Source organism: Anoplopoma fimbria, chromosome 5 (assembly GCF_027596085.1).
Source record: "Anoplopoma fimbria isolate UVic2021 breed Golden Eagle Sablefish chromosome 5, Afim_UVic_2022, whole genome shotgun sequence".
Taxonomy (NCBI): domain Eukaryota; kingdom Metazoa; phylum Chordata; class Actinopteri; order Perciformes; family Anoplopomatidae; genus Anoplopoma; species Anoplopoma fimbria.
This window is the reverse complement of record NC_072453.1, coordinates 7,516,622-7,538,536: the sequence shown is the minus strand read 5'-3', so window position 1 is coordinate 7,538,536 and position 21,915 is coordinate 7,516,622. Positions and strand designations below refer to the sequence as shown.

Genomic DNA, 21,915 nt, shown 5'->3' with positions numbered 1-21,915 from the left:
AGTTCAAATACAAACTATACATTTTGCCATTTAAATCATAATTCACATCTGACATTCAGCACTTAAGCGTCATGTTCTTTGTTCAAAAGATAATAGTAACAAGTCAAGATCTGAAAGCCTTAAAAATCATATTAACATCAAGGTAGATATATTTAGAGTTAATTTCTAAGTAGGCCTATACTTATATCAAATTAATTTTACAGCAGCTCAACAAAAATGTTAGTCAGATCTTATTGTGACTTACCTGCAGATAAAAAGCTGGCCACCGTCAATACACAGAGCCACTTCTTCAAAGCCATTTTGTGACTGCCAGGTGCCTGTCTGTCACTCTTTATAAGTCTCTTTGACCTGCTGTGAGGTGTGCCCCTCCCATGAAGTTTCTTTGTTCCTTTTGCTTGATCTTTGCAAAAAAGTCTACAGTGATGTACATTTGTATATGCACAGCTTAGAGGCCATTGCCCTAACTGTCAGTCATTTCTCTGTGAGAATTAAAGCTGTGATGAGGATAGTTTATTAAATAGACAACTAAATTAAAGTGTAGAGGAAAATATCGTAATTTAACTGTTCCCCCTTTTTTTGATGAGGTATCAAAACTCGATTACGAGTATTATTTTAATGACAGAGATCTGCCCCTTTCATAGTCTAAAAGGAGCTTTGTAGAGCTCTATTGTATCATGGATGTTGATGATGGCCTTTACTTCTTCTGTGTCCCCATCAAAGGAGTGGACAAACCAGTCACATATGAGACTTCCGCAAACTGCAGTTAAGAAACAGCAAGCAGTGGATTTTAATGTGACAAGTTAAACATGGTATTTCAGAGACAAAACACCTTCTGATTTTGTCACTTCTGTCTTACGGACTAGTTTGCTGATAATATTCAAGCTACTTTTGACACTATATCCACAGTAAGAATACAGTCGACTGAATTTGAAATGCTAAAAGTCTATTCTCACCTCATAACATAATCTACTCGCATTATTCATCATAATTAAAAATGATGCTCAGACGGAATTGGCTAGTTGTTTGTTGGGCAAGAAGGGTGTATCCGCTGCAGTGTTGTGATCTCAGAGCCAAACATGTCAAAGACGCATGTTGTTCACAGTTAAAAAAAACATTTCCACCAGCACCTTCGTCTGCGATTCATCACTGATAACAACTGTACTTGTCTTTCAGTGTATTAACAAAAATAATCTCAACAAAGGTAAATAATTCTGCCAGAGATATATATAGGTCTTGCTGACATGTTGTTGAAAGTACTCGACGTATGACGCAATACAAGCAATACTACACAGGTACGTATACATTCAAATTATTGCTGTAACCTTCACACCTCATCCATCATTTTCCTCCTATTCTTTTAGTGCAACTATGCATTGTGACAGGAAGGAGAAAGACCTTTTCTCTGCAGTTATATAACATTTCAAAATAACACAGCATGTTTGTTTGGTAAATCTTTTTCTACCCCCTCAGTGAAGCTGGCTTAAGTGTACATCCGTTAAGCAGTCACGTTATGACATAACACTCTATTATCTCTAATTACTTAATGCAACACGCAACAGAAGTAGAAGTAGAGTGCTGCTGAAGTGGCACTGTATGCATATTTTTGGTTGTAATTTAGTTCTAAAGATGGACACACACTTTCAGAATTAAAACATGGTAAATTGTGGGACAAGATGGCTTTTCATCATCAATACATTATGATTACTTTGGTACTTTGTTGTCACAAATGCTCTCCAGTAAATTCAATCTGCAGCAGGCCAGTGTTGGACAGTAAGTAAAAAAGCCCCCATGCTTTCAAACTATCTGGAATTACTGCTCAAATTATTCCAGTTGGATGTGTTCTTGCAGTCTCTTTAAGACACAAGCAACACTCAAATGTTCAATATTCTATCTCACAATTATTCCAAAACAGAGAATTGACGCACTGACCTCAGATTCAAGTTTGGGTACTGGTCCTACATATCGACATTATTTGGAACTGTGGCGATACACATCCACACTGCAGAGTTCATCCTCACTCACTTGAAGAAGTTATAGAGAGATAAAGTGAAACACAAACAGGGAAGAAGATGGGGATTTCTGCAAAGACCTGACATTTTGCTAAACGTGACATTTAATGTATGCAACTCTCTTGATCCCACTTGTTATACAATAATATTTATCTCGCAATGGATGTTTAAACTAAACTTAAACTAATCACATTAATTAAAAGTCCTGAGTATGTGTTGCTTATTTATTTACAGTGCTGAAAAATGCCACCTGTCTGGGGCAGAAGAAAAGCATGCTAAGGTCAAAAATGATCTTTCCTTACTCATAGATGGTCTCTGGTGATCCGTTTTAAAGCAGCCAGTGATGTGAGGGATTAAACATTACAACTGATTGAGTCAGTACTTATTAACAATCAACATGATTTTAATGATACAACTACCTTATGAGAAAGGAAACTGTGTGAAGGATAAGAGAAAGAGCAAAACATTTGGTGAGGGTTGAGATGGGAAATGATAAACAGACTTGTACAGCACCTTTATAGTCTTCCGACCACTCAAAGCACTTTTACACAACCTGTATTTCACCCATTTACCCAGTTCATACACTGATGGCAGGGGTTACCATACAAGTTGCCACCGTTGGAACAGCCTTAAGGAGCAATTTGGGGTTAAGTGTCTTCACCAAGGACACATCGACAGGGACCAGAAGACCAAGGGGTTGATGATTTGGGGACGACCCGCTCTACTTTCTGAGCCACAGTCGCCCCAGACATTCTTGTCAATTGTTTTGCTTCTTTTGTTGTTGTAACAGTAAAAAAAAGGAGCTCAAATCTGATTCGAATGTCAGACTCTGTTGTGACTCTGTCTGTCCACACTGCAAATCACACTGGTATGAGGAAGTCTGACAAAAGCTGATGACACCTTTCTTTTAGGATTGTAAGTCCCCTTTTAAATCCCTCTGAGAGCTCTGCACCTAGTCACAGTACAGAAGCTTAAGATGCTCCGTTTCAATTGGGACTTTAAAGGATGTATTGTGAAACACCCTCTGGCAGCAGACACAGCCATTAGTACACTGCAAGTAGCAACATTCAGTGTGCTAACAGAACTACACATGAGCACTTCATTTGAACTTTTATAGTTGATTTGTCATCCCTCTTTAAAAATATATAATATAATAATATTTTAGGGGATATGCCCATCTAGTCTACTTTCTGCAACTGCAGAGTTTATCTTCAAATAAAGAGCAACATTTTAAATCAAAAATATGATTTAGTAGAGCAGTGACAACATTTATTGTGTGAGTTGCTTCTCTTGAAGTATAATCTTTATATTTTTGTTTTTTTATTCAAGACGGTGTATCCGTCAAATATTTGTATACCGTTGGATTCTTTATTCAGTTCTCAGAAAATTCAGATCTCAGTAAATTCTTCTGGTCTTTATTTTATCTCTACCAGATGCTTTGATGATGGTCACAGTCAACTGTCGAGGCAGAATTTAAGTCTAACAAATTATTAACTGAATCTTGGTGTAGGATGGCACAGCAACACGCTTTTTAAGGAAGGCAAATTATTCACATTTCACATATTGAGAAGTTACAGATTCATAGATGGTAGAAGTTTAACAAAATAAAGCTCTCGTTAATAGATGATTAAGTAAACAAAACAATTATAGTGCTAGATTTTCACTTTTGGGGGGATCCCTTGTGATATTGAACACACCCTTCTCAGGGAGTATACCTACTTTAGGTTATTTTCATGTTTCCTGATGCAGCTCTGGCTTTCTGTGTAATGTCGCCTCACAGCAAGAGGGGCCCGGGTTCAATTCCTGGGCTAGACGGCCCTTTTGTGTGGAGTTTGCATGTTCTCCCTGTATCAGAGTGGGTTCTCTTCCCCCCACAGTCCAAAGACATGCAGCTTAGGTTCATTGAGGACTCTAAATTGCCCGTAAGTGTGGATGTGAGCGTGAATGATTGTCTGTCTATATGTGTCTGCCCTGCGAAAGTCTGGCGACCTGTCCAGGGTGTACCCTGCATTCGCCCAATTGTGCTCCAGCGCCCCAGCGACCTTTAACAGGATAAGCGGTTAAGGATAATGAATTAATTAATAATATACATATACTCACTCTTAGCTAAGCACAATTTAAATTGGACTGAGTTGGATAAATTCAAATCTAGCATCAAACATGAGTGTTGAGCATACAAAGACTCAGTGACCTAAACATCCAAAACCAGGCACAGACAACTTTAACTAGGAAAGAAGAAACCTGATATGAACACAAAATAAAGTACAGTTTGGACAGCCAAAACTCAGAAAATGAAGGCACTATTTCTCGTTCACCCACACAGTAATAATCCCATTGAACACAAATTTGCCCAGGCTGTCCTGCTGCTTTCATGTTTGGGAACACACCGAAAGCAAAAAAGAAAGGGTCTTCTCTGACAATCTAGCAGTTAGCCATTTTGTTCTTGGAGAACTCAAATCTGAATGATTTTAACCAGTGGTTTCATTTAACAATATTTTGCGGCCAGTTTTCACCGTGGTGTTTAATCTCAAGTTTTTCTTCAAAAGAACAGATTTTCAAATGTTTGATATTGAAGATAATCCACATGGTTGACAGTTACAATCTTCCGTACAAGGAAAACGAACTACCGGCCACCCTCGAGCAAATGAGGACCACAATACTACTTGGCAAACAGCCAATCAAATTGCAGCAGGGCATTAGACAATCAGCCTCACCTGGCCATTCATTTGTGCCATACAATGAAAGTGGATGGCACAAACGGCTCTTTGAGCGTGAGAGGAGATGCCCTCCTTAAAGGTCTCTTACTGCTTTGTGTGCCCTCTGTGCTGTGGAACATGAGCTTACTTTAGAGGGCAGCTGCATTATACTGGCAGCATTGCTAGATGTGTAAAACACACTGCCTGCAGTAGTGTGTAGGTGGGATGGGTGGAGATGTGTCTAACTGGACAAACAATGAATGAACAGCTGGCATGAGTGATTATGTGACAAGAGTTACAAGCCAGTTCCATGTGGTGCCTTTCATCTGAAACTAGGGGCATATCCAAATGCCAAACTATTCCTTTAGGTTTATGTACGGCTTAAAATACATTTGGTTATATAGTTCCGAAAATTAAGTAGTTTACCAAAACTTTTTTTTCATAAATGCAAAGCAAATACTACGGTGTTCTTTATTACTCCAAACTTTTTCCGGTATGCACATTCCCCATGATCATCCTACACGTGTGGCTCCATCTCCTGGTTGGACTGAGCAATTGCATGTTTCTTCAAAACCTTATAATTCGCTGTTGAGAAATTATCCAAAAGGACTTTTGTTGTCTTAATAAGCCTAAATTGCAAGAGGCAAGAGGAAATTTTCAAAAGTGTGAAATCTGCATCACCAATACACATTCATATACAACATGACATTAAAATCCTCTAATAGATCTTCTGAGATGCATCTCCAGGCCGATTTCTCTTAAAAACTCTTTAACAGGTGTAAACAATGCAGAAATACTGTGGGGAAAGACTTCGCTTTTCAGATCCAGTGTGGCTTCAGCTGAGCACAAAAAGTAGTAGTATCACTTTCTATCCAGCCTTCTCCTTCATTCCTTCAATTGCCGTCCTACGTCTCAGGTTGGTGAAGAGCAACACAAAGTTGACGATGTATGTTGACACGCAGACCATGCAGAAATCCCCCAGAACAAAGGCGAGAATAGATGCAAGATAGAGTGAGCCGGCCACTGACACCCAGGAGGAGAAGACCAAGAGCATCGCTGCTTTTTTGGACAGAGACATTCCTGCAATGAAAGACAAACATGTAGGAGTTCAGTCCTTCAATACAATAGATTATATAAATAACATTTGGGGAAAACATGCATGGTTGATATGCTTGACTTACAAATGGAGTTAAAATTGATACATAACAAAACAAAATGGAATGTTGCATTGCAAGCTCTATTTAATTTGTCTAAAAACATAACACACAGCACTGTAATTTGCTGAATATAATGACAGCCTTACCCAGGCCCATCTGCAGAGTGTAAAATATGATGCCAAGCACACTGTTGGGCTGGTTCAGAGGGCTATCTTGGGCAACAAAGAACTGGACCAAGCCAAAACCTCGTCCCCATCTGCCAAAAAAAAGTGGAAACAGTCAAAACGATACACTGAAAATATAACCAAAATGGTTTAAATCTTCTGTAGAATTTATAATTATTTATTTTATGAAAACAGGACATGAGACATATTGATTTAATATTATCATAATGTAAAATTGATTCTAATTTTGAAGCACTTCAAAAAGATTTTAACACGTGGCAATGAAGGGGGTCAGACCATGACATATTTAGAGTTTACAAGAAAAAAGGTCAAATAATCCAAAATGATTCAACCATCACTAAAGTACAAGACGAGGTCTAGTGATCCTGCACAACAAAGAAGGTTTGAGCTACTAAAGCCAAACGCAGATTAGGAAACGTACCTGGAGGTAAACACTTTGGAGCAGCTCACAGACTCCCCCAGGTCGCACATCGCCCTGTAATCTGGGTTTCTCTCTCGCGACAGCTCGACGTGAAGCGCATAAACAGACAAAAACAAACCAAAAACACATAGAAATATGCGCGCCTTTCTCTCCCATTTAGGCATCGCCATGTTTATTCACCTTCAGATCAGTTTAAATGACTCCAGTAGGCTTAAAAATAGGGCTTCGTTTCATTCCAAACGTCACTCAGGAAAGGCGACGTGTTAAAAATCAGATTCTCACTTTTGATTGGTCAGGGGATTTTTGTCACAGCCTTCTCATTGGACAGCCCGGTACAGATGTTGGACCAGACAGAGGGGTATTTACTCTGTGTGCTACTGTGGACTTCAGTCTGTTTGGCCTTCAGAGGGAATTAGCATCTCATATCAGTGGTGGAGATAGGTCCAGCAAAAGTAGTTGTACTTTTTAGTATTATTAGTAAAAGTAAAGAATAAGACAATTATTTGCAAAATGTACATAACTTATCAAAAGTAAAAAAGTACTCAAAATATAGAGTAGGCCTACAATATCAACTAATTGGGATGTCATGTTTTATTACCCAATATTTGGAGCTTTTCTTGCCTAGGGGCTTGGTGTCAAAATCCAATTTTAGTTACATTACATTACATGACATTACAGTCATTTAGCAGACGCTTTTATCCAAAGCGACTTACAGGAAGTGTATTCAACATAGGTATTCAAGAGAACTACTAGTCACCAGAAGTCATAAGTGCATCTCCTTTCTTAAACAAGCATCTTAAAGCATAAACCAGAGCAAAAGTATAGTGCAGAGGCAAATTACTACGAAAACAATAATTGCAACAGACTAATACGAATATAATAAGTGCTACAAACTACTACGAATAGGATAAGTGCAGTAAACGAATATGAATTCAATAAGTGCAGCGAACTGATACGAATACAGTAAGTGCAACAACTAATACGAATGCAATAAGTGCTAATTGTTATTCATTTTAATTCATACTCTGAATTGTGTAAAATTGTGTTAGATCAATCTGCAATCAAGCCACCATATATTGTGAATTTAACCTATTATACTGCATCGTGAGATAGATGCGTTAATCACGTATTTTTTTACTTAAAATATTGAGCTGTAAAGCAAACAGTAACTAGATATGTCAAAATAAATAAAGTGGAGTAGAAAGTATAATGTTTCCTTATGAATAGGCCCAATAGAAGTAAAAAGTATCACCAAATGTAACACTCAAGTAAAATGATCATATTTAGGCTACCTGTTTACTTTCCATAACTGTGTATAATTAATTTACAAGCACCTCCAAACCCTACTTCAGATTATGTCTCTATATTTCAACAATTGTATCTATCAATCTTGTTGGTCTTTCTATTTATCAACCAATCTATTTGCTCCAGTGTAGTGCGATTAGGGTAGACATCTGCTATTATCTATAGTACAATAAGTAGTATTAGTAGTAGTTAGTGTTCTACTTTACTAGAAGTTGGTTAAATACATCACAATAACATACATAGAGGTTTAACTGCAGGTAAATTTGTCCAAATATGGCCCCTCCTAAGATTTTAACATTGTGGAAAACGGCGTCACCACTACCCAAAAAAAAAAAATCAAAAACAATCAGAGACCCTACTGTCTGCCGTAATGTCCCGCCTCTCATCGCGTTCTCTGCTCCCATTGGACGAGCCTTCGGACGTCGCCCCAGCTGGTTGGTCCGCAACATGCCACTCAAACTCAACACGGAACTACACGAGGAAGCGGCAGACAAAAACAAGAGATAGCAGTGCCTCTACGGGAGTAAAAACACAACTACGGATGTTGTGGGCGGTTCACAAGGTGAGAGTCTGACTCAGCACACAGAAAACACGTCGCTATGTCGCCCTGTTTGGTTTTATAAACTGAGAATGACATTGTTTAACGGTTTACGTTCATGAAAGCCCGAGCTTCAGGTAACAAGCCTACGCCCCTGCGTCAAAATGTGGGTAAGGCTGCGTCTTTATCATGTCAATACAATAGTTTATTTTAACCACGCTGTAGTACAAAGCAATGGGGTCCTTGAATGCAGCTACTCGTGGATTTTTTCTCTCCCCACTTATAAGCAGAATCCAGCTGTTTCAGGGCCTTTTGACAGAGAGCTACAGGTTTTGGCCACCTGACCTGACAGGCCTGCAGGATGGGACGTTGCTGGGCGGTGAAGCCTGATTGAATACAGTACTGTTTAGTTAATATTGTGATTAAACAATTGACAACTCATTATCTCAATCGTGTTAAATTGTATCTGTGTAGCTGCTCTCAGTCAATGCTGCACCAAATGACCACTGACCATTTGGGAAACGGTCTATTAGTGGCTCCTAGGGGCCCCAGGTTTAACTTACTTACCCACAAGGTGGCTTTTAAAGAAAACGGGAATATTACTTGTTTTATTCGCATCAGTGGCTTTGGTCTGGTATTTTGGTTCAGAGGATCACTGGTTTTCATTGTTAGCTGATTGTTTCATTGTACCTGGCCAACCAAGGATAGATAATTGCATTGACACAGTTAAATATTGTTGACCTGCAGTCAGCAACAGACCAGTTTGTTTTTAAGCATATCACACGCTTCCCCACCTTTTGTCACATGATACTGGTATCTAGTTTAACAAGACTGTTGGTAAGGTTGGATTACATTTTTAAGCAGGTTATTGGTATTGTGGAGGACAATGACACATTTTTATTTAGTTTAAATAAATCTGCCTATTATTTTCTAATTCTAATATTTGTTTTTATTCTTTACAGAAAAATGTCAACTAAGGAGGGAGGAGGAGGAAAAAATGGTCAACCTGTGGCCATGTCGCCTGAAAGAATGGCCACCGACAAAAGCAGAGAAAACCAGAACCAGCGTGAAGTCGAGGCAACAGGAAGCACCACGGACACCAGCACAACAGCAAAAAACTTGGCTCTGCTCAAAGCACACTCTCTGGATGTGAAGTTCGACGTCGGAGAGGAGTATGATGTTATAGAAACCATCGGCACAGGCGCCTATGGGGTTGTTTCATCTGCCAGGAGGAGGGACAATGGTAGGGTTGATGAATAACACTTTATCTGTGAGTACTACAATGTCCTGTCCTGCTGTGTTGTTGTTTTTTTAAATTGTGGTTTATCTACATTTCACAGGCCAGCAGGTGGCGATAAAGAAGATCTCCAATGCTTTTGAAGTGGTGACAAATGCTAAACGCACGCTGCGAGAGCTAAAGATTCTCAAGCACTTCAAACATGACAACATTATCGCCATCAAAGACATCCTGCAGCCTAACCTTCCTCACTCGGCCTTCAAGTCTGTGTATGTACTTTTTATTGTCAGGGTAACTTTGGTGGCAAATAATACACGCACATCATTCTTTATTGGGCTAGAAAAGTCTGTACAACTCCTTGTTTATTGATAAAGTAAATGTCCGGGAACTTTGGAGATTTGGTTGTTAAAATTGTATGTTTAATTTTAGTCAACACGTTTACACACAACTTATATATTCAGATGCTATTATCGCCTACAGTATGTCTTACAATTTTGACTACTTATTAACCCATCATGAGCATTCACTAAGCAGGTTTTGTAACTGAGAGAATCTTACAGTTGTAGATTGTTGTATTTTTTAAGATATACTTCATGGCTCCAAAGAACTCACATACAACCCTTCTTTTTTTCCACTTCCCATGTGTGCAGATACGTGGTGCTAGACCTCATGGAGAGTGACTTGCACCAGATCATACACTCCTCCCAGACGCTCACTTCGGAGCACACGCGCTACTTCCTGTACCAGCTCCTCCGTGGCCTCAAGTACGTGCACTCTGCTAACGTAATCCACCGCGACCTCAAACCCTCCAACCTGTTGGTGAACGAGAACTGCGAGCTGAAAATTGGGGACTTCGGCATGGCGAGGGGTCTAAGTTCTCACCCTGAGGAGTCTCATTCCTTCATGACTGAATATGTGGCGACCCGATGGTACCGTGCTCCTGAACTCCTGCTGTCTCTGAACCACTATAGCTTGGCCATTGACATGTGGTCTGTGGGCTGCATCTTTGCGGAAATGTTGGGGCGTAAGCAGATTTTTCCTGGGAAGCACTACGTCCACCAGCTCACGCTCATTTTGGGAGTGTTAGGCACTCCTCCTGAGGGGTTGATTAGTACTATTAGGGCTGACCGGGTACGCTCCTATGTTCAGAGTCTTCCATCCCGGTCTGCTGTGCCTTTGGCCAAACTGTACCCACAAGCTGAACCGGAGGCTTTGGACCTGCTGGTTGCCATGTTGTGCTTTGACCCCCGTGAAAGAATCAGTGTGACACAAGCGCTGGAGCATCCTTACCTGTCTAAGTACCACGACCAAGACGATGAGCCAATTTGCGTGCCGGCTTTTGACTTTGAATTTGACAAGCTTCCAATGAACAGGGAACAAATCAAAGAGGCGATTTTGATGGAGATCCAGGACTTTCATCAAAACAAACAGGGCTGTCGCCAAAGACTGCGGTTCAAGCCCTTACCGAGGGCGAACGGCAGAGCTGCAGCACAAGGCAGTAACCAGTGTAATGCTCAGCCGTCGACCGTTACCTTTAGCAAATCAACACTGGTTCCTATGGCACAACACCCGCAAGCAGCACAGATACAGCAACAGCAAATGAGAGAGGTGAAATCTCAACAGCAACAAGATCACACACCAGCAGAAGGGAACAACACATTTACAAATCAGATGCAAAACTTTAATAAGCCCCCGTCCCTTTTAGAAGTCGCCCCGCCTCGTGTGACCCATAACTTGCCTCTTCTTTCTAAAAGCGAGAGCGGCCCAGTTGATGTGGACATGCCCAGTGCCAACTCGGACAGCGGTCAGCCAGAGACTATAGATTTAACGACACCAGTGTCGAGTCAGGACACGCCATTGGAAACGATGCGAGACGGTGAGGTACAGGAGCAGCAAACTGGAAGTCATGCTTCTCTGAGTCAGCCCACCCAGAGTCAGTCCATGACCCAGGCTCCCACCTCTATTCCTGCAATACCAGCACAGACCGTGACACCCCTACCCACCACTGTGCCTTCCCTTTGTCTCTCTGTGGCACAGGCCCAGTCACTGTCTCAGTCCCTTTCACAGTCACTGTCCAAGAATGCCCGGCTGCCTCCAGGTGCCGGAGAGGGAACTAGAAAAGAAGGAGCTATTTCAGAGGATACCAAAGCTGCACTTAAAGCAGCTTTATTGAAATCAGCTCTTAGAAATAAAGCCAGGGGTGGTAAGTTCACTGTTTTCCATATCAACTATATCATTGCCATTTTTTTTCTTTAGACGGTCTTTATCAGAGTTTTATATTTTCATTGCAGATGGAGGTACTTCTGCTCTGGGCATTGACGCTGGTGCAGGAGGAGGTGTGTCGTCCTCCCTGTCTTCTGCTCCAGATTTGCGTCGGCCTGTCACAGCACAGGAGCGTCAACGAGAAAGAGAGGAGAAAAGAAGGAAGAGGCAGGAACGAGCAAAAGAGAGGGAGAGGAAAATTAAAGAAAAGGAAAGAAAGGAAGGCAAACAGGGGGACTCGCTGGGTGGGGTTCTGCTGAGCGACGACGACAAAAGCCTTTTGCAACGTTGGACAAAGATGATGGACAGACGAAATGAGAAAACTCAAACTCCTAATAACGATGGAGCAAAGAATAAGGATTGTAATGTGAACTCGCATCGTGGTGTAGCGATCTGTGACAACACCCGAGCAGCACTGAACAGTAAAACGGGCAAGGAGGCCCGGTCTCATGAACAGTTAATCTCTCAAATTAAACCTAACCAGCATGGCGTGTTTCAGCCTCCCAGTACCCAGCAACCATCATTACTGTTCTCCATGAGCCAGAGGAAACCTCCAGTGGATGTAGTTGTTGCTGTAAGCGGAGGGATGGATATAATGACTGTCACTGGTGGCTTCGTTAAGAACAACACGCTCAAACCTCACAGCGAGGGCAACGGACAAAGTGGTTTCAACTGTTTGGGAAACTGGAACGGGCATCAATTAGAGACGAGGCCACCACAGCAACCGCAACCGAACAGGAAACCGCAGCCTCCACCTCCGAGCTTTCTTCATCCCCAGCTCCAAACTCAAAGTCAAACCCAGCCTGACCCTCAACCTTCATCGCAACTGCTTCCTCTGGAGAGTTTTTTGACTAAAGCGCCAACATTGACCACCAGAGAGACAAATGGGAATATCGGACGCCAAAATAACCCCCACCATAACCCCTCGACTGCAACCGCTGGTCCGATGGAGAAGCTGTGTCCCTCCGTAGGAGAGAAGTCTGGGCCACAGACCACACACCCTCTCTGTGGGGCTTTAGGGGTCCCCTCTCAGCCTCATCCCAGTTTAGGATTCACTGATACTGGACAGCAAGGGCCCTCCATCGCACCTGACATCCACACTGTAACACTGCAGCTATCAAAGTCCCAGGTGTGCCTTCATTGTAAAATATTGTATTGCTTTTTGCAGCTCGCATATTACCTTAAAGAAACCATGTGTATGAACAAAAAAAAATGTCTTGTACGCATATACCAGGCTTAAATGTCACAATCCTCTGCTTGCCTTGAACTGATCTTAAGGATACAGAGTTCACGTGACCCAATGTTCCCCGTGTCTCCTGTCAGGTAGAGGACGTTTTACCCCCAGTGTTTTCAGTCACCCCTAAAGGCAGTGGGGCTGGGTATGGCGTGGGCTTTGACCTGGATGACCTTCTCAACCAGTCTCTCACAGACCTGCAACACTGTGACCGGGACAGGTAAGGGCTTATACAGCGTGAGCTTGGTTTTTTTATACTGCTATCACATACAATACCAATGTTTAAATTAAAGCTTTCTGCATACATTTTCACATTCATATCAGATATCTGGTAGATGTTAAGATAAACATGGCTCTGCAGTTGAACAGTTTTTCCTGGTACAACCACTGTTTAGATTTCATTAGATCTTGCACAGCAGTCCTTTATCCAATTCAACTCGATAGGTTAAACATTCAGGTCGTACCCAGTCACTGTAATTCCCCAAATTGTATGACCCATTTTGACCCACCAAGTGCAAACATCCGATCTCACTGTCATTCTTCAGACTTCATGTTTGCTCTTCGATGATTTAGTTTTTAGTAAATGATTAAGTCAATAACTTCTTCCTTATAATAAGCTACATTGTACATTTCTTCAAGTGAGAGCAGTGAAGTGTGTTTATGAGCTCTTATCAAGCACTGGAAAACTGCTGTTTTATTACCGAATACAAAATGTCTACTTTGCTAAATAGTCAATTATCAGTGTATGTGTACCAGAGGTTTCAAGGTTTATTGGCTTCCAAACTTATTAAGATTTTCTAGTATGTACTGGTCCTAAACCCTTCAACAAATATATGTGGGAAAACCTTCTAGTGTGGTAACTCTGCACTGACATCATTCTGCACAGTGAAGCTCAAACTTTCAAGTGAAGTAACAAGAGGAAAGACACATTTGAGTGGAGAGGGACTTTAAATACTGCAAAGTGGGCTGCAGCCATCACTGTTTGTAGATTTCAGGACAAGTTTGACTTTAAGTGTTGGCTTTCACACTCTTTATTTTTATTTTGTATGATCCAAACGAAGACTACTCCTAATGCTTTCTATATTTTCCCTCTCCGTCAGTTATGACTCGGCCCCCCTCTCGGCTTCCCTGTTATCTGATTGGAGCGAGGTTCACCGCATGACTCCAGCTGATCTGGAATCGCTGCAGCAGGAGTTGCAACTCGGCTCTCCCATGATCCTCTCTGATAACATTCCCCCTGATGCCTGACCTTCCCTGTCTAGAATGTAAAAGACAGCTCATGGATTTATGTAAATCTTAGATTTTTTGTTTTTAGCATGAAAACCCTTAATGAAGACTTATCAAATTAATTTAAAAGCTAGCTTTTGTTTTTTAAATAGGCACTACCAAGCCGTCTTTTTTACCATTGACATGCTGCGCTTTCTTTATAATAAAGAAAACTGTGTCGTCACCTGTCTCTGCCTATGGATATTTAATGAACAGTAAAATAAGCAATTTAAACACAGATTAAGTTGGTTCTCTGTGAGAAAGGCCATTCAAAAATAACCTTAATTCATTTAAAAATAACAAAAGGCTGAAATCATTTGCATTACAGAAATGTTTACTGAAAATTAGGAAATATTTGTTCCAAAAAACGGGTCGTTATCGATCTTGTTTCAAAGGCAACCGCTTAAGTACTTACAGTTGAAAGTGTACTAGAGTGGGTGTATAAAATACAAGAAAGCTTTGAAAGAATGAAGTGAAGCTTTGATCCATAAACACGATACTGGTAAAACATTTCCAAACTCAGCTATCAGAAGTTGAACAGAGCACTGACCTGATTTTAAGATTCAAATTAACAATTCATTTCAAATATAGAACACATCATTTATTTAGCTCATTCTGATTTAAAGTACAAACCTATCAAAACTACTTTTTTCAAAAGATCATAATGCAAAGTTATAGTTCTAAAATTAAGATTATAATACACTTCATGTTCAATATGGCACCATTTGCAAGTCAGGTACAGTTTTCTAGTTTTACCGTTTAGGATAACTTTGGACACAGTTCAGGCATATAATTAATCACATCCTTCATTTGGCCTGGTTTGTGTTCGACCTCCCAGAAATCCAGTACTCACAGTGTTCTACCTCTGAAGCAGAACCAGCAGAGTGGACAGACAGCTGACCAACACGGCAGCCCTCTCGCCCCAGTTCTGATTAGCTCGGCCATACAGATGGAGCTCTGGTATGGTGTTGCTGATGAAGCTCGAGAAGGTGGTCAGTCTGGCATACACACCTGGCTGGTTTTGGTGAGCACAGCCCAACCCAAAACTCACCACCCCAGCCTGCACCCAGGTCCCGTTTACCATACTGCAGACAAGGGGCCCTCCTGAATCACCCTGAAGAAACGAAACAAACATGCACATGAGTCATTCAGCTTTCACCACTGGGAGGTATCAAAGTGCTCAAAAAGAAGGCCTTAAAAACTAGACCATGCATGATTGCGGAAAAATATCAATCCAAGTTATTTTCAATGCAGGTTCTTGTTTTCCTCATGTATACAAGCATTTATTGTGATTGTAAACACAGTATCACAAACAGCTGATCCAAGAGTACCTGGCAGGAATCCTTGCCGCCCTGCTGGTATCCAGCACAGATCATGTCATACAGAATGTCCACCTGCTCCATCGGGTCCGTCTGGTACATCTCCTGACATGAACTCTGGGAGATGATTGGCACCTGCACTTCCTGCAGAGTCCCGGCTCCTGGCAGAGGGACTGAGGGGAATAGTTGGGACGGATGGAGGATTATGAACAAAAGGAGTGTGAGACTTCTTTATTTCTACAGCTGGACAGGTAGTATGGTAAAAAAGACATGTTCATGTTTTTAAATATTTTTGTGCCTCAAAGCGGTTAGACAGACATCTTGTTTGTAATTTATGCTATCAATTGTCCTTTTGACATTGTTTTGTTGCTTTTTATCTTTGTGTATCCCATTTACTTTCTGTTCTTTGTATTTGCAAATATGTAAATATTGTTTATTATTATACGATAAAACAAAAACAAAGCCAGCACCCACTCACCGTGTTATTTTATGATCATGATTTCATGAGGAATAACGAAGTTCGTTTTCTCAAGATAAGTAAATAATTAACCTGTGATCTAATAATAACGTAATTTAAGGAGCGTATAATAAATCAGCTCCACCCCCGTCCCTGAACAGAAACAGGATAAGCAGTTAAAGATATTAAATCTTCTGTATTCTTTTTTATTTTTTTACACAGACGGAATGGATAATTTAATTCGCATGCCAGATTTCGATAAAAATCTAAATAAAAGGCCACTTATGAAGCTTTATGAGTTATCTGCACACATGCTAAGATGCCTTACCATTATCCCGCACGTTCCCCCAGCCGGTGACATAGCACTGCATGCCACCTGGAAACAGGGTGCCAGAGGCAGGCAAGCAGACGGGACGGATGTAATCTGACCAGGTTACTGGGATGGTCAGCCGCACCAGTGCCAGATCTTTGCCGCTTTGAGGGTCAGTGTAACCGGTCGGGATCACCACCTGGCTCACTCGATGCGTTGACTGGTGCTGGTTGAAGCCATTAAGCTGGTACCGGCCAACATAGATGATGTAAGAGCTCACTTCGTATGGACTGAAAGAAGATGGAGGGACAACATATGACACATGCTAGACTGGAAATCAAGGGGGCTTTCAAATGTGAAACAAAAGGTGTTGAATGGCGTTATGCCAGTCAGGTGCTCCTTGAAATGGGTTTGATGTTTACAATAATCTAGTAAAAGCTAAAAGTTCTGCACAATTGCAATCACTTTATGAACAACATTTTAGTCCTTAGACAAATGACAATGAAGCAAATAAATGCCAGCCTGCAGGATTTGGGGGATAGTTCTTCTTCCTGTTAGGTAACTTTGCCAGGAATTACACATTTTAAACAATCAATTAGATGTTGATATAACAGTGGTAGGTTCTCTAAATAGGTTAATAAGATGTTAAACATGTTTTGCTTAAAAAAAAAAAAAGATTTCTCTGCAGGGCTTTAACAAAATTGCAAAAATAACTCCCATAAAATGACTGACGGTTAACAAAAGAAGCAGAGAGCGCCTGAGGATTGATGCTCAGCTGTGAGTTCACCTGCCGATTTTTTGACAGAGGAGAGGTTTCTTACTTGGGGAAACAGTGAGCAGCTGATAGGACCCAGTACTTTGTGATGATGGAGCCTCCACAGATATGACCAAGACTCTCTGTCTGGAGGCCGAGGAGGGGGGGGAGAAAAGAGTGAGTCACCTCAGCATCACAAGCAAATCCCTCTCTCAGCAGGTCAGCAGATAAACAAGACCTAGACTCAACCACACATATAACTACCCACAGGCAGAACTGATACTAATGTGAGTTTTCAGTGGGACCTACCTGTATATCCACCTGCCACGGCCAAGCTCCATCCACGGTGTCCATCCCTCCCACAATCCTGTTCTCCACTATCACTGGTCGGCCACATTCTTGGGCGTAGGAAGCCAAAATACCTAAATGTAAACACAAATGACACCTTGAACACTCTGACCAATGTAGCTGTAGTATTTCTACACTACACACACACACACACACACACACACACACACACACACACACACACACACACACACACACACACACACACACACACACACACAACACACACAAACACAAACACAAACATCTGGTTTATTGAATTATCTTAAGAGTGCAGATTGTCTGCTTTACAGGTGGACAAAGAAACAGGAGATATGGCGAGAGCAGAAGGGGGAGGGGGGGGGGGGGGGGTCACACTCACCTGTTACACACCAAAAAATGGGATAAAACTGTAATCTTGGCGACATTTTCTTTTGGAGCCACAAATTCCGTTTCGGGAAGTTAAACTAATGAAGCAGAGCCAACAATTAACGATATATCTTTACGAAAGAAAAAACTCTCTTTAACGTTACATCCACCTTTCGACGTATTTTTCCTCCCTTGTGACTGAAACAGGTAGGTAATAGGTATTAAAAAATGTCCCGTCGACAGTATTCCTCTCCGGATCCAGGATTCCCGAATAAGCGTTTCAGGTAAATTCCAGGTAAACGCCTTGATTACAAACAGATGGGGACCTGTTCACTGAACAGCCAATCAAAACTCTTGTCCCGCCTTCCTGGTTTAGCGGAGCCAATGAAATGTAGGGAACGCAACTGCAGACGAATCAGATTCTCCTCCTGATATTGTCACAGGTAAACTACATTTTCCGGTTTTTATTTTGCACTCTCGTCCGACAAAATGGCCATTTTCGTAGTTTATAGGCATGAAACAGTTTGTACAAGTTATGCAGTTATCCCGCGCGATTTTAATATTCACTATACAGTATATAGAACATATAGCCTGTTAACTGTTTTATTGTTGCATTGCATTAATTTGGGTATTCCAGAGATGATTTATAAAAATGATTTATAAAATGTATTTTGGTAATTGACAGCAGATAGATTTGACAGTTTATCAATATAATGTGATGTTAAACCTAATATCATAATATTCATATTATTTTTACCTAAAAAATATTGCATATTCTTATGTTACCTTCAAATTTGCAGATACATGTCAAAGCTTTATCAGGGATTAAAATATCAACTTTCTGTTGTAGACATATAAATGACAATCGAATAAAATAGCCCCGAAACATTCAGTTTAATCTAATAATGCAATTTGTCTGGTTTCTATAATAAAAAAAAACCTCTTTATTTATGAGCAGTTTTCTTGTTATAAACATTCACCGTAGCGTGCAGTTAGGCACACTTTACCCTGTGTTTGTAGTGAGCACTCCTTGGTGGAACGTAACCAGTTTAACAGGAATCTTTTTCAAGGAAAAGCAACGTGCATGGTTATAGCAGCTGGAGCATCCCTGTAGGATTAAGCCACAGCATAAACCACCCAGGTCAAAAGGTCAAACACTGTCTTAAATGGGTAGATGTGTTTGTATGTCATTTATTGTATGGTTCCACTTTTTCCAGTGCGAATACGTTTGAGTGTTTTTGGCAGGATTAAGAACATTACACATAACTAATTTAATTGTTTTTTGTAGTGTGCCACACATCCGGGCTGTGGTTACCCTATTTATTTATTTCTGTTTCATGACACCTAATGTTTATTTCTTCTCTCTGTCTATAAAGCTGTCGGTCCGTCTCTCTTTTCCCTTTTCTCTTTTCCTCTCTTCCCTCCCTCCCTGCCTCCCTGCCCCAGGCAGTGTGTCTAGTTTCACAGAGCAATTGAAGGTGACAGGGACAGAGAGAGAGGGAGAGGGAGGGAGGGACAGAGGGAGGACACATCACAGTATCGCCTCGGGCTACACAACAGCAGAGGAAGAGAGAGAGATGGAGGGACAAAGAGAAAAGAAAGGAGAGACTCACCAAAGTACTCATAGGGAATTCCATAAACTGGTAATGGAAAAATAAAGTTATACACTAAAACTTGAAATGTGTGTGCGTGTGTCTCATATGTGTCAGCTGATATTCACTTTTTTTTTTAATCCCTAAGAGAGTCTTTTTGTGTGTGTGAGCCCCATCCACTCTGCTCCTCTCACTCATAATATATGAACACATTATAGGATCCAGTCAGTAAGAGCAATTATAATGCACTCCAGTTTGTTTTTATTTTAACGACTTGATGAATATTTGTCGTGGCATTGTAACCATGGTGACTGCCTCCACCGCCGCCGCCTCCCCCTCTCCTCCCCTCCCAGGCCCGTCCACCACCCCTTCCCCATCCCCCCTTCGGCGCTGAAAAAGCAAGGGATGGCGAGAGAGAGAAAGAGAGCGAGAGGGAGAGAGAGAGAGAGGTGACAGGAATGAACTAACAAGATGCACTAAAAAAAAATGCATGTCCCGGAGCTACATGAATCTTTGCAGTGAAGCACGCGCCGCCTCACACACACACACACACACAAACACACACAGACACTCACACACACACGTTATTGCACTCAGCACATAGGGATCACATAGGTTAAGCCACATTCCAACAACTGGAACACAATAAGATGCAACAATGATTTCTGAATAAAGGCAAAACAAATAGGGTAGCCAGATAGAAAACAAGTGGGTTGGGATAATAATGATGTGTGTGGGGTTAATACCACTTTTTCAGGTTTAGTTTTGAATTACCTAATCAGTTTGTTACTCAACTTTCACTCATTTAGTTTATTTGCATAAATATTCTACAAAAGTACAATTTTGAGGTACGTGTACATGGATATATTCTTTTTTTTCTGCTTGATAGCCTACTTCTACTACACTTAATATTACTGAGGCAAATATTGTATTTTTTTCGTGTACGATTTGTACTTGACAGATATAGTTAATATGCAGATTATGATTTTACACATGATCTTGAAACCTATAAAGCATCGTTTATACATGAAGCTATCCAGCATTGGATAGAGGAGCGTAAATGAGCTCCACCTCGACCAGCTGTAAACATTAAATGCTGCTTATTTGTTTGAGTATCAGTGATAATAATGCAGTAGCGCCACTGGTAAAGTTCACCTGCAAGAACAACAGCATCCTGGGTTCCAATTCGACCAGCGGCCCTTTTGCTGCATGTCGTACTCGCCCTCTCACTCTCCCTTTCCTGTCTTCAACCTTGGTATCATGAAGGCAAAAACAAATTGAAAAAATGTAATAACGATAATGCAATGATAATATATATATAATAATAATATGTAATCATTCTGCATATTTACTTAGAGATACTTTAATTGATAACACATTTGTACTTTTACGTGATTAAAATGTTGAATTTATGACTTTTTCTTGTGATGGCGTATTTTTATAGTGGGATATTGGTACTTTTACTCAACTAAAGGATCTTAATGCTTTCTCCACCACTGTTCTTGCTCCTTTTTTACCTTTGAACTTGTCAAGTCCTTTCCTTTCTCCGAGGCACATCTTGGAGGAAAGTAACAGAGAAGGGGGGGGGGGCAGAGCAATGGGGGCAGCGGAGAAAGAATAGCATAGTATGAAAGAGAGAGGGAGCGACAGAGAGAAAGGGAGCGCAAAGTCTTGTCAACCGGAAATAAAACAAGCTGGCACCCTCCCCATCCCCAAGCCCCAACACCCACCCCAAAGTCACATACTTCCTCTTCACTCTCTATCTCTCCCCTCTGCCTCCCCACTTCCATCTTTCATCTCTCTCTTCTGCTCTCCCCTCCACTGCAAAAAGATAAATTTAAACCCCAGTTCCACTCTGCTCGCTCTTTGACTCCACCATACATACCGTCATACCTGCGTCATTACTTACGCCTCACATAGACCTTGTGTGCTCAACGCCAAGGGTTTCTGTATGGTGCTCCTTAAACCCGCTCTGGGGCCAGACAATGCCTTTTGTTTATTGTCCCATAGCTTTAAGCTCAGTGTCTTAAGGCAGGAGGACAATACCTCTGTTGTGAGGGAACAATACCTAGGTGCTCTGGGAAACACGGTTACCTAAACTATGTGAATAGTTTAGCCTTTGTGTTAAAAAAGAAACTGTGGTAACATTACCTGCCTATCTACAACACCTTGACTGCATTGTAGGCCTAAATTACTGGTGATAGGATTATTCACTCAATCCTTATAAGCTCAACATAGAGCTGAAAATGTAGTTAGTCATATAATTAATTAGATGATCAACAAAATGTAAACTCCAACTCATTCGATCATTGATTTATGGTTTCAATATTTTTTTTCAAACAAAAAATTCCAAACATTTGCAGCTTGTCAAATATGGGAACGTGCTGCTTTTTCTTACATCGTTGTAAATACAATTTTGGGTATCTTTGGGATTTGGCACGATTGCCAAAAAAGGCAAATAGCTTAAAATTGCAACA

The 21,915-nt window shown here is 41.0% G+C and overlaps 3 protein-coding genes across 4 annotated transcripts; 1 reads left to right on the top strand and 2 right to left on the bottom strand.

Annotated features, from left to right (window-relative positions):
• Window positions 1–5,162: 5,162 nt before the first annotated feature.
• vkorc1 (vitamin K epoxide reductase complex, subunit 1) lies at window positions 5,163–6,717 on the bottom strand. Its single transcript, XM_054598945.1, has 3 exons — window positions 6,469–6,717; window positions 6,009–6,118; window positions 5,163–5,785 (listed from the first exon to the last, which is right to left on the bottom strand). The coding sequence occupies exons 1-3, from the start codon at window positions 6,636–6,638 to the stop codon at window positions 5,574–5,576; spliced, it is 492 nt and encodes a 163-aa protein (XP_054454920.1). The 5' UTR covers window positions 6,639–6,717; the 3' UTR covers window positions 5,163–5,573.
• Window positions 6,718–8,245: 1,528 nt separating this feature from the next.
• On the top strand, window positions 8,246–14,488 carry mapk7 (mitogen-activated protein kinase 7). Of its 2 annotated transcripts, none has more exons than XM_054598688.1 (7): window positions 8,246–8,335; window positions 9,274–9,554; window positions 9,652–9,817; window positions 10,199–11,751; window positions 11,840–12,939; window positions 13,134–13,264; window positions 14,145–14,488. In XM_054598688.1, exons 2-7 carry the CDS (start codon window positions 9,278–9,280, stop codon window positions 14,290–14,292), a joined length of 3,375 nt encoding a protein of 1,124 aa, XP_054454663.1. In that variant the 5' UTR covers window positions 8,246–8,335; window positions 9,274–9,277; the 3' UTR covers window positions 14,293–14,488. The 2 variants fall into 2 exon arrangements, with proteins under 2 accessions (XP_054454663.1, XP_054454664.1); XM_054598689.1 differs by lacking the exon at window positions 8,246–8,335 and adding an exon at window positions 8,405–8,481.
• Window positions 14,489–14,645: 157 nt separating this feature from the next.
• Window positions 14,646–18,130, bottom strand: zgc:92313 (uncharacterized protein LOC436869 homolog). Its single transcript, XM_054599258.1, has 6 exons — window positions 17,860–18,130; window positions 17,460–17,572; window positions 17,218–17,297; window positions 16,415–16,686; window positions 15,642–15,802; window positions 14,646–15,424 (listed from the first exon to the last, which is right to left on the bottom strand). Exons 1-6 carry the CDS (start codon window positions 17,903–17,905, stop codon window positions 15,170–15,172), a joined length of 927 nt encoding a protein of 308 aa, XP_054455233.1. The 5' UTR covers window positions 17,906–18,130; the 3' UTR covers window positions 14,646–15,169.
• Window positions 18,131–21,915: the final 3,785 nt, after the last annotated feature.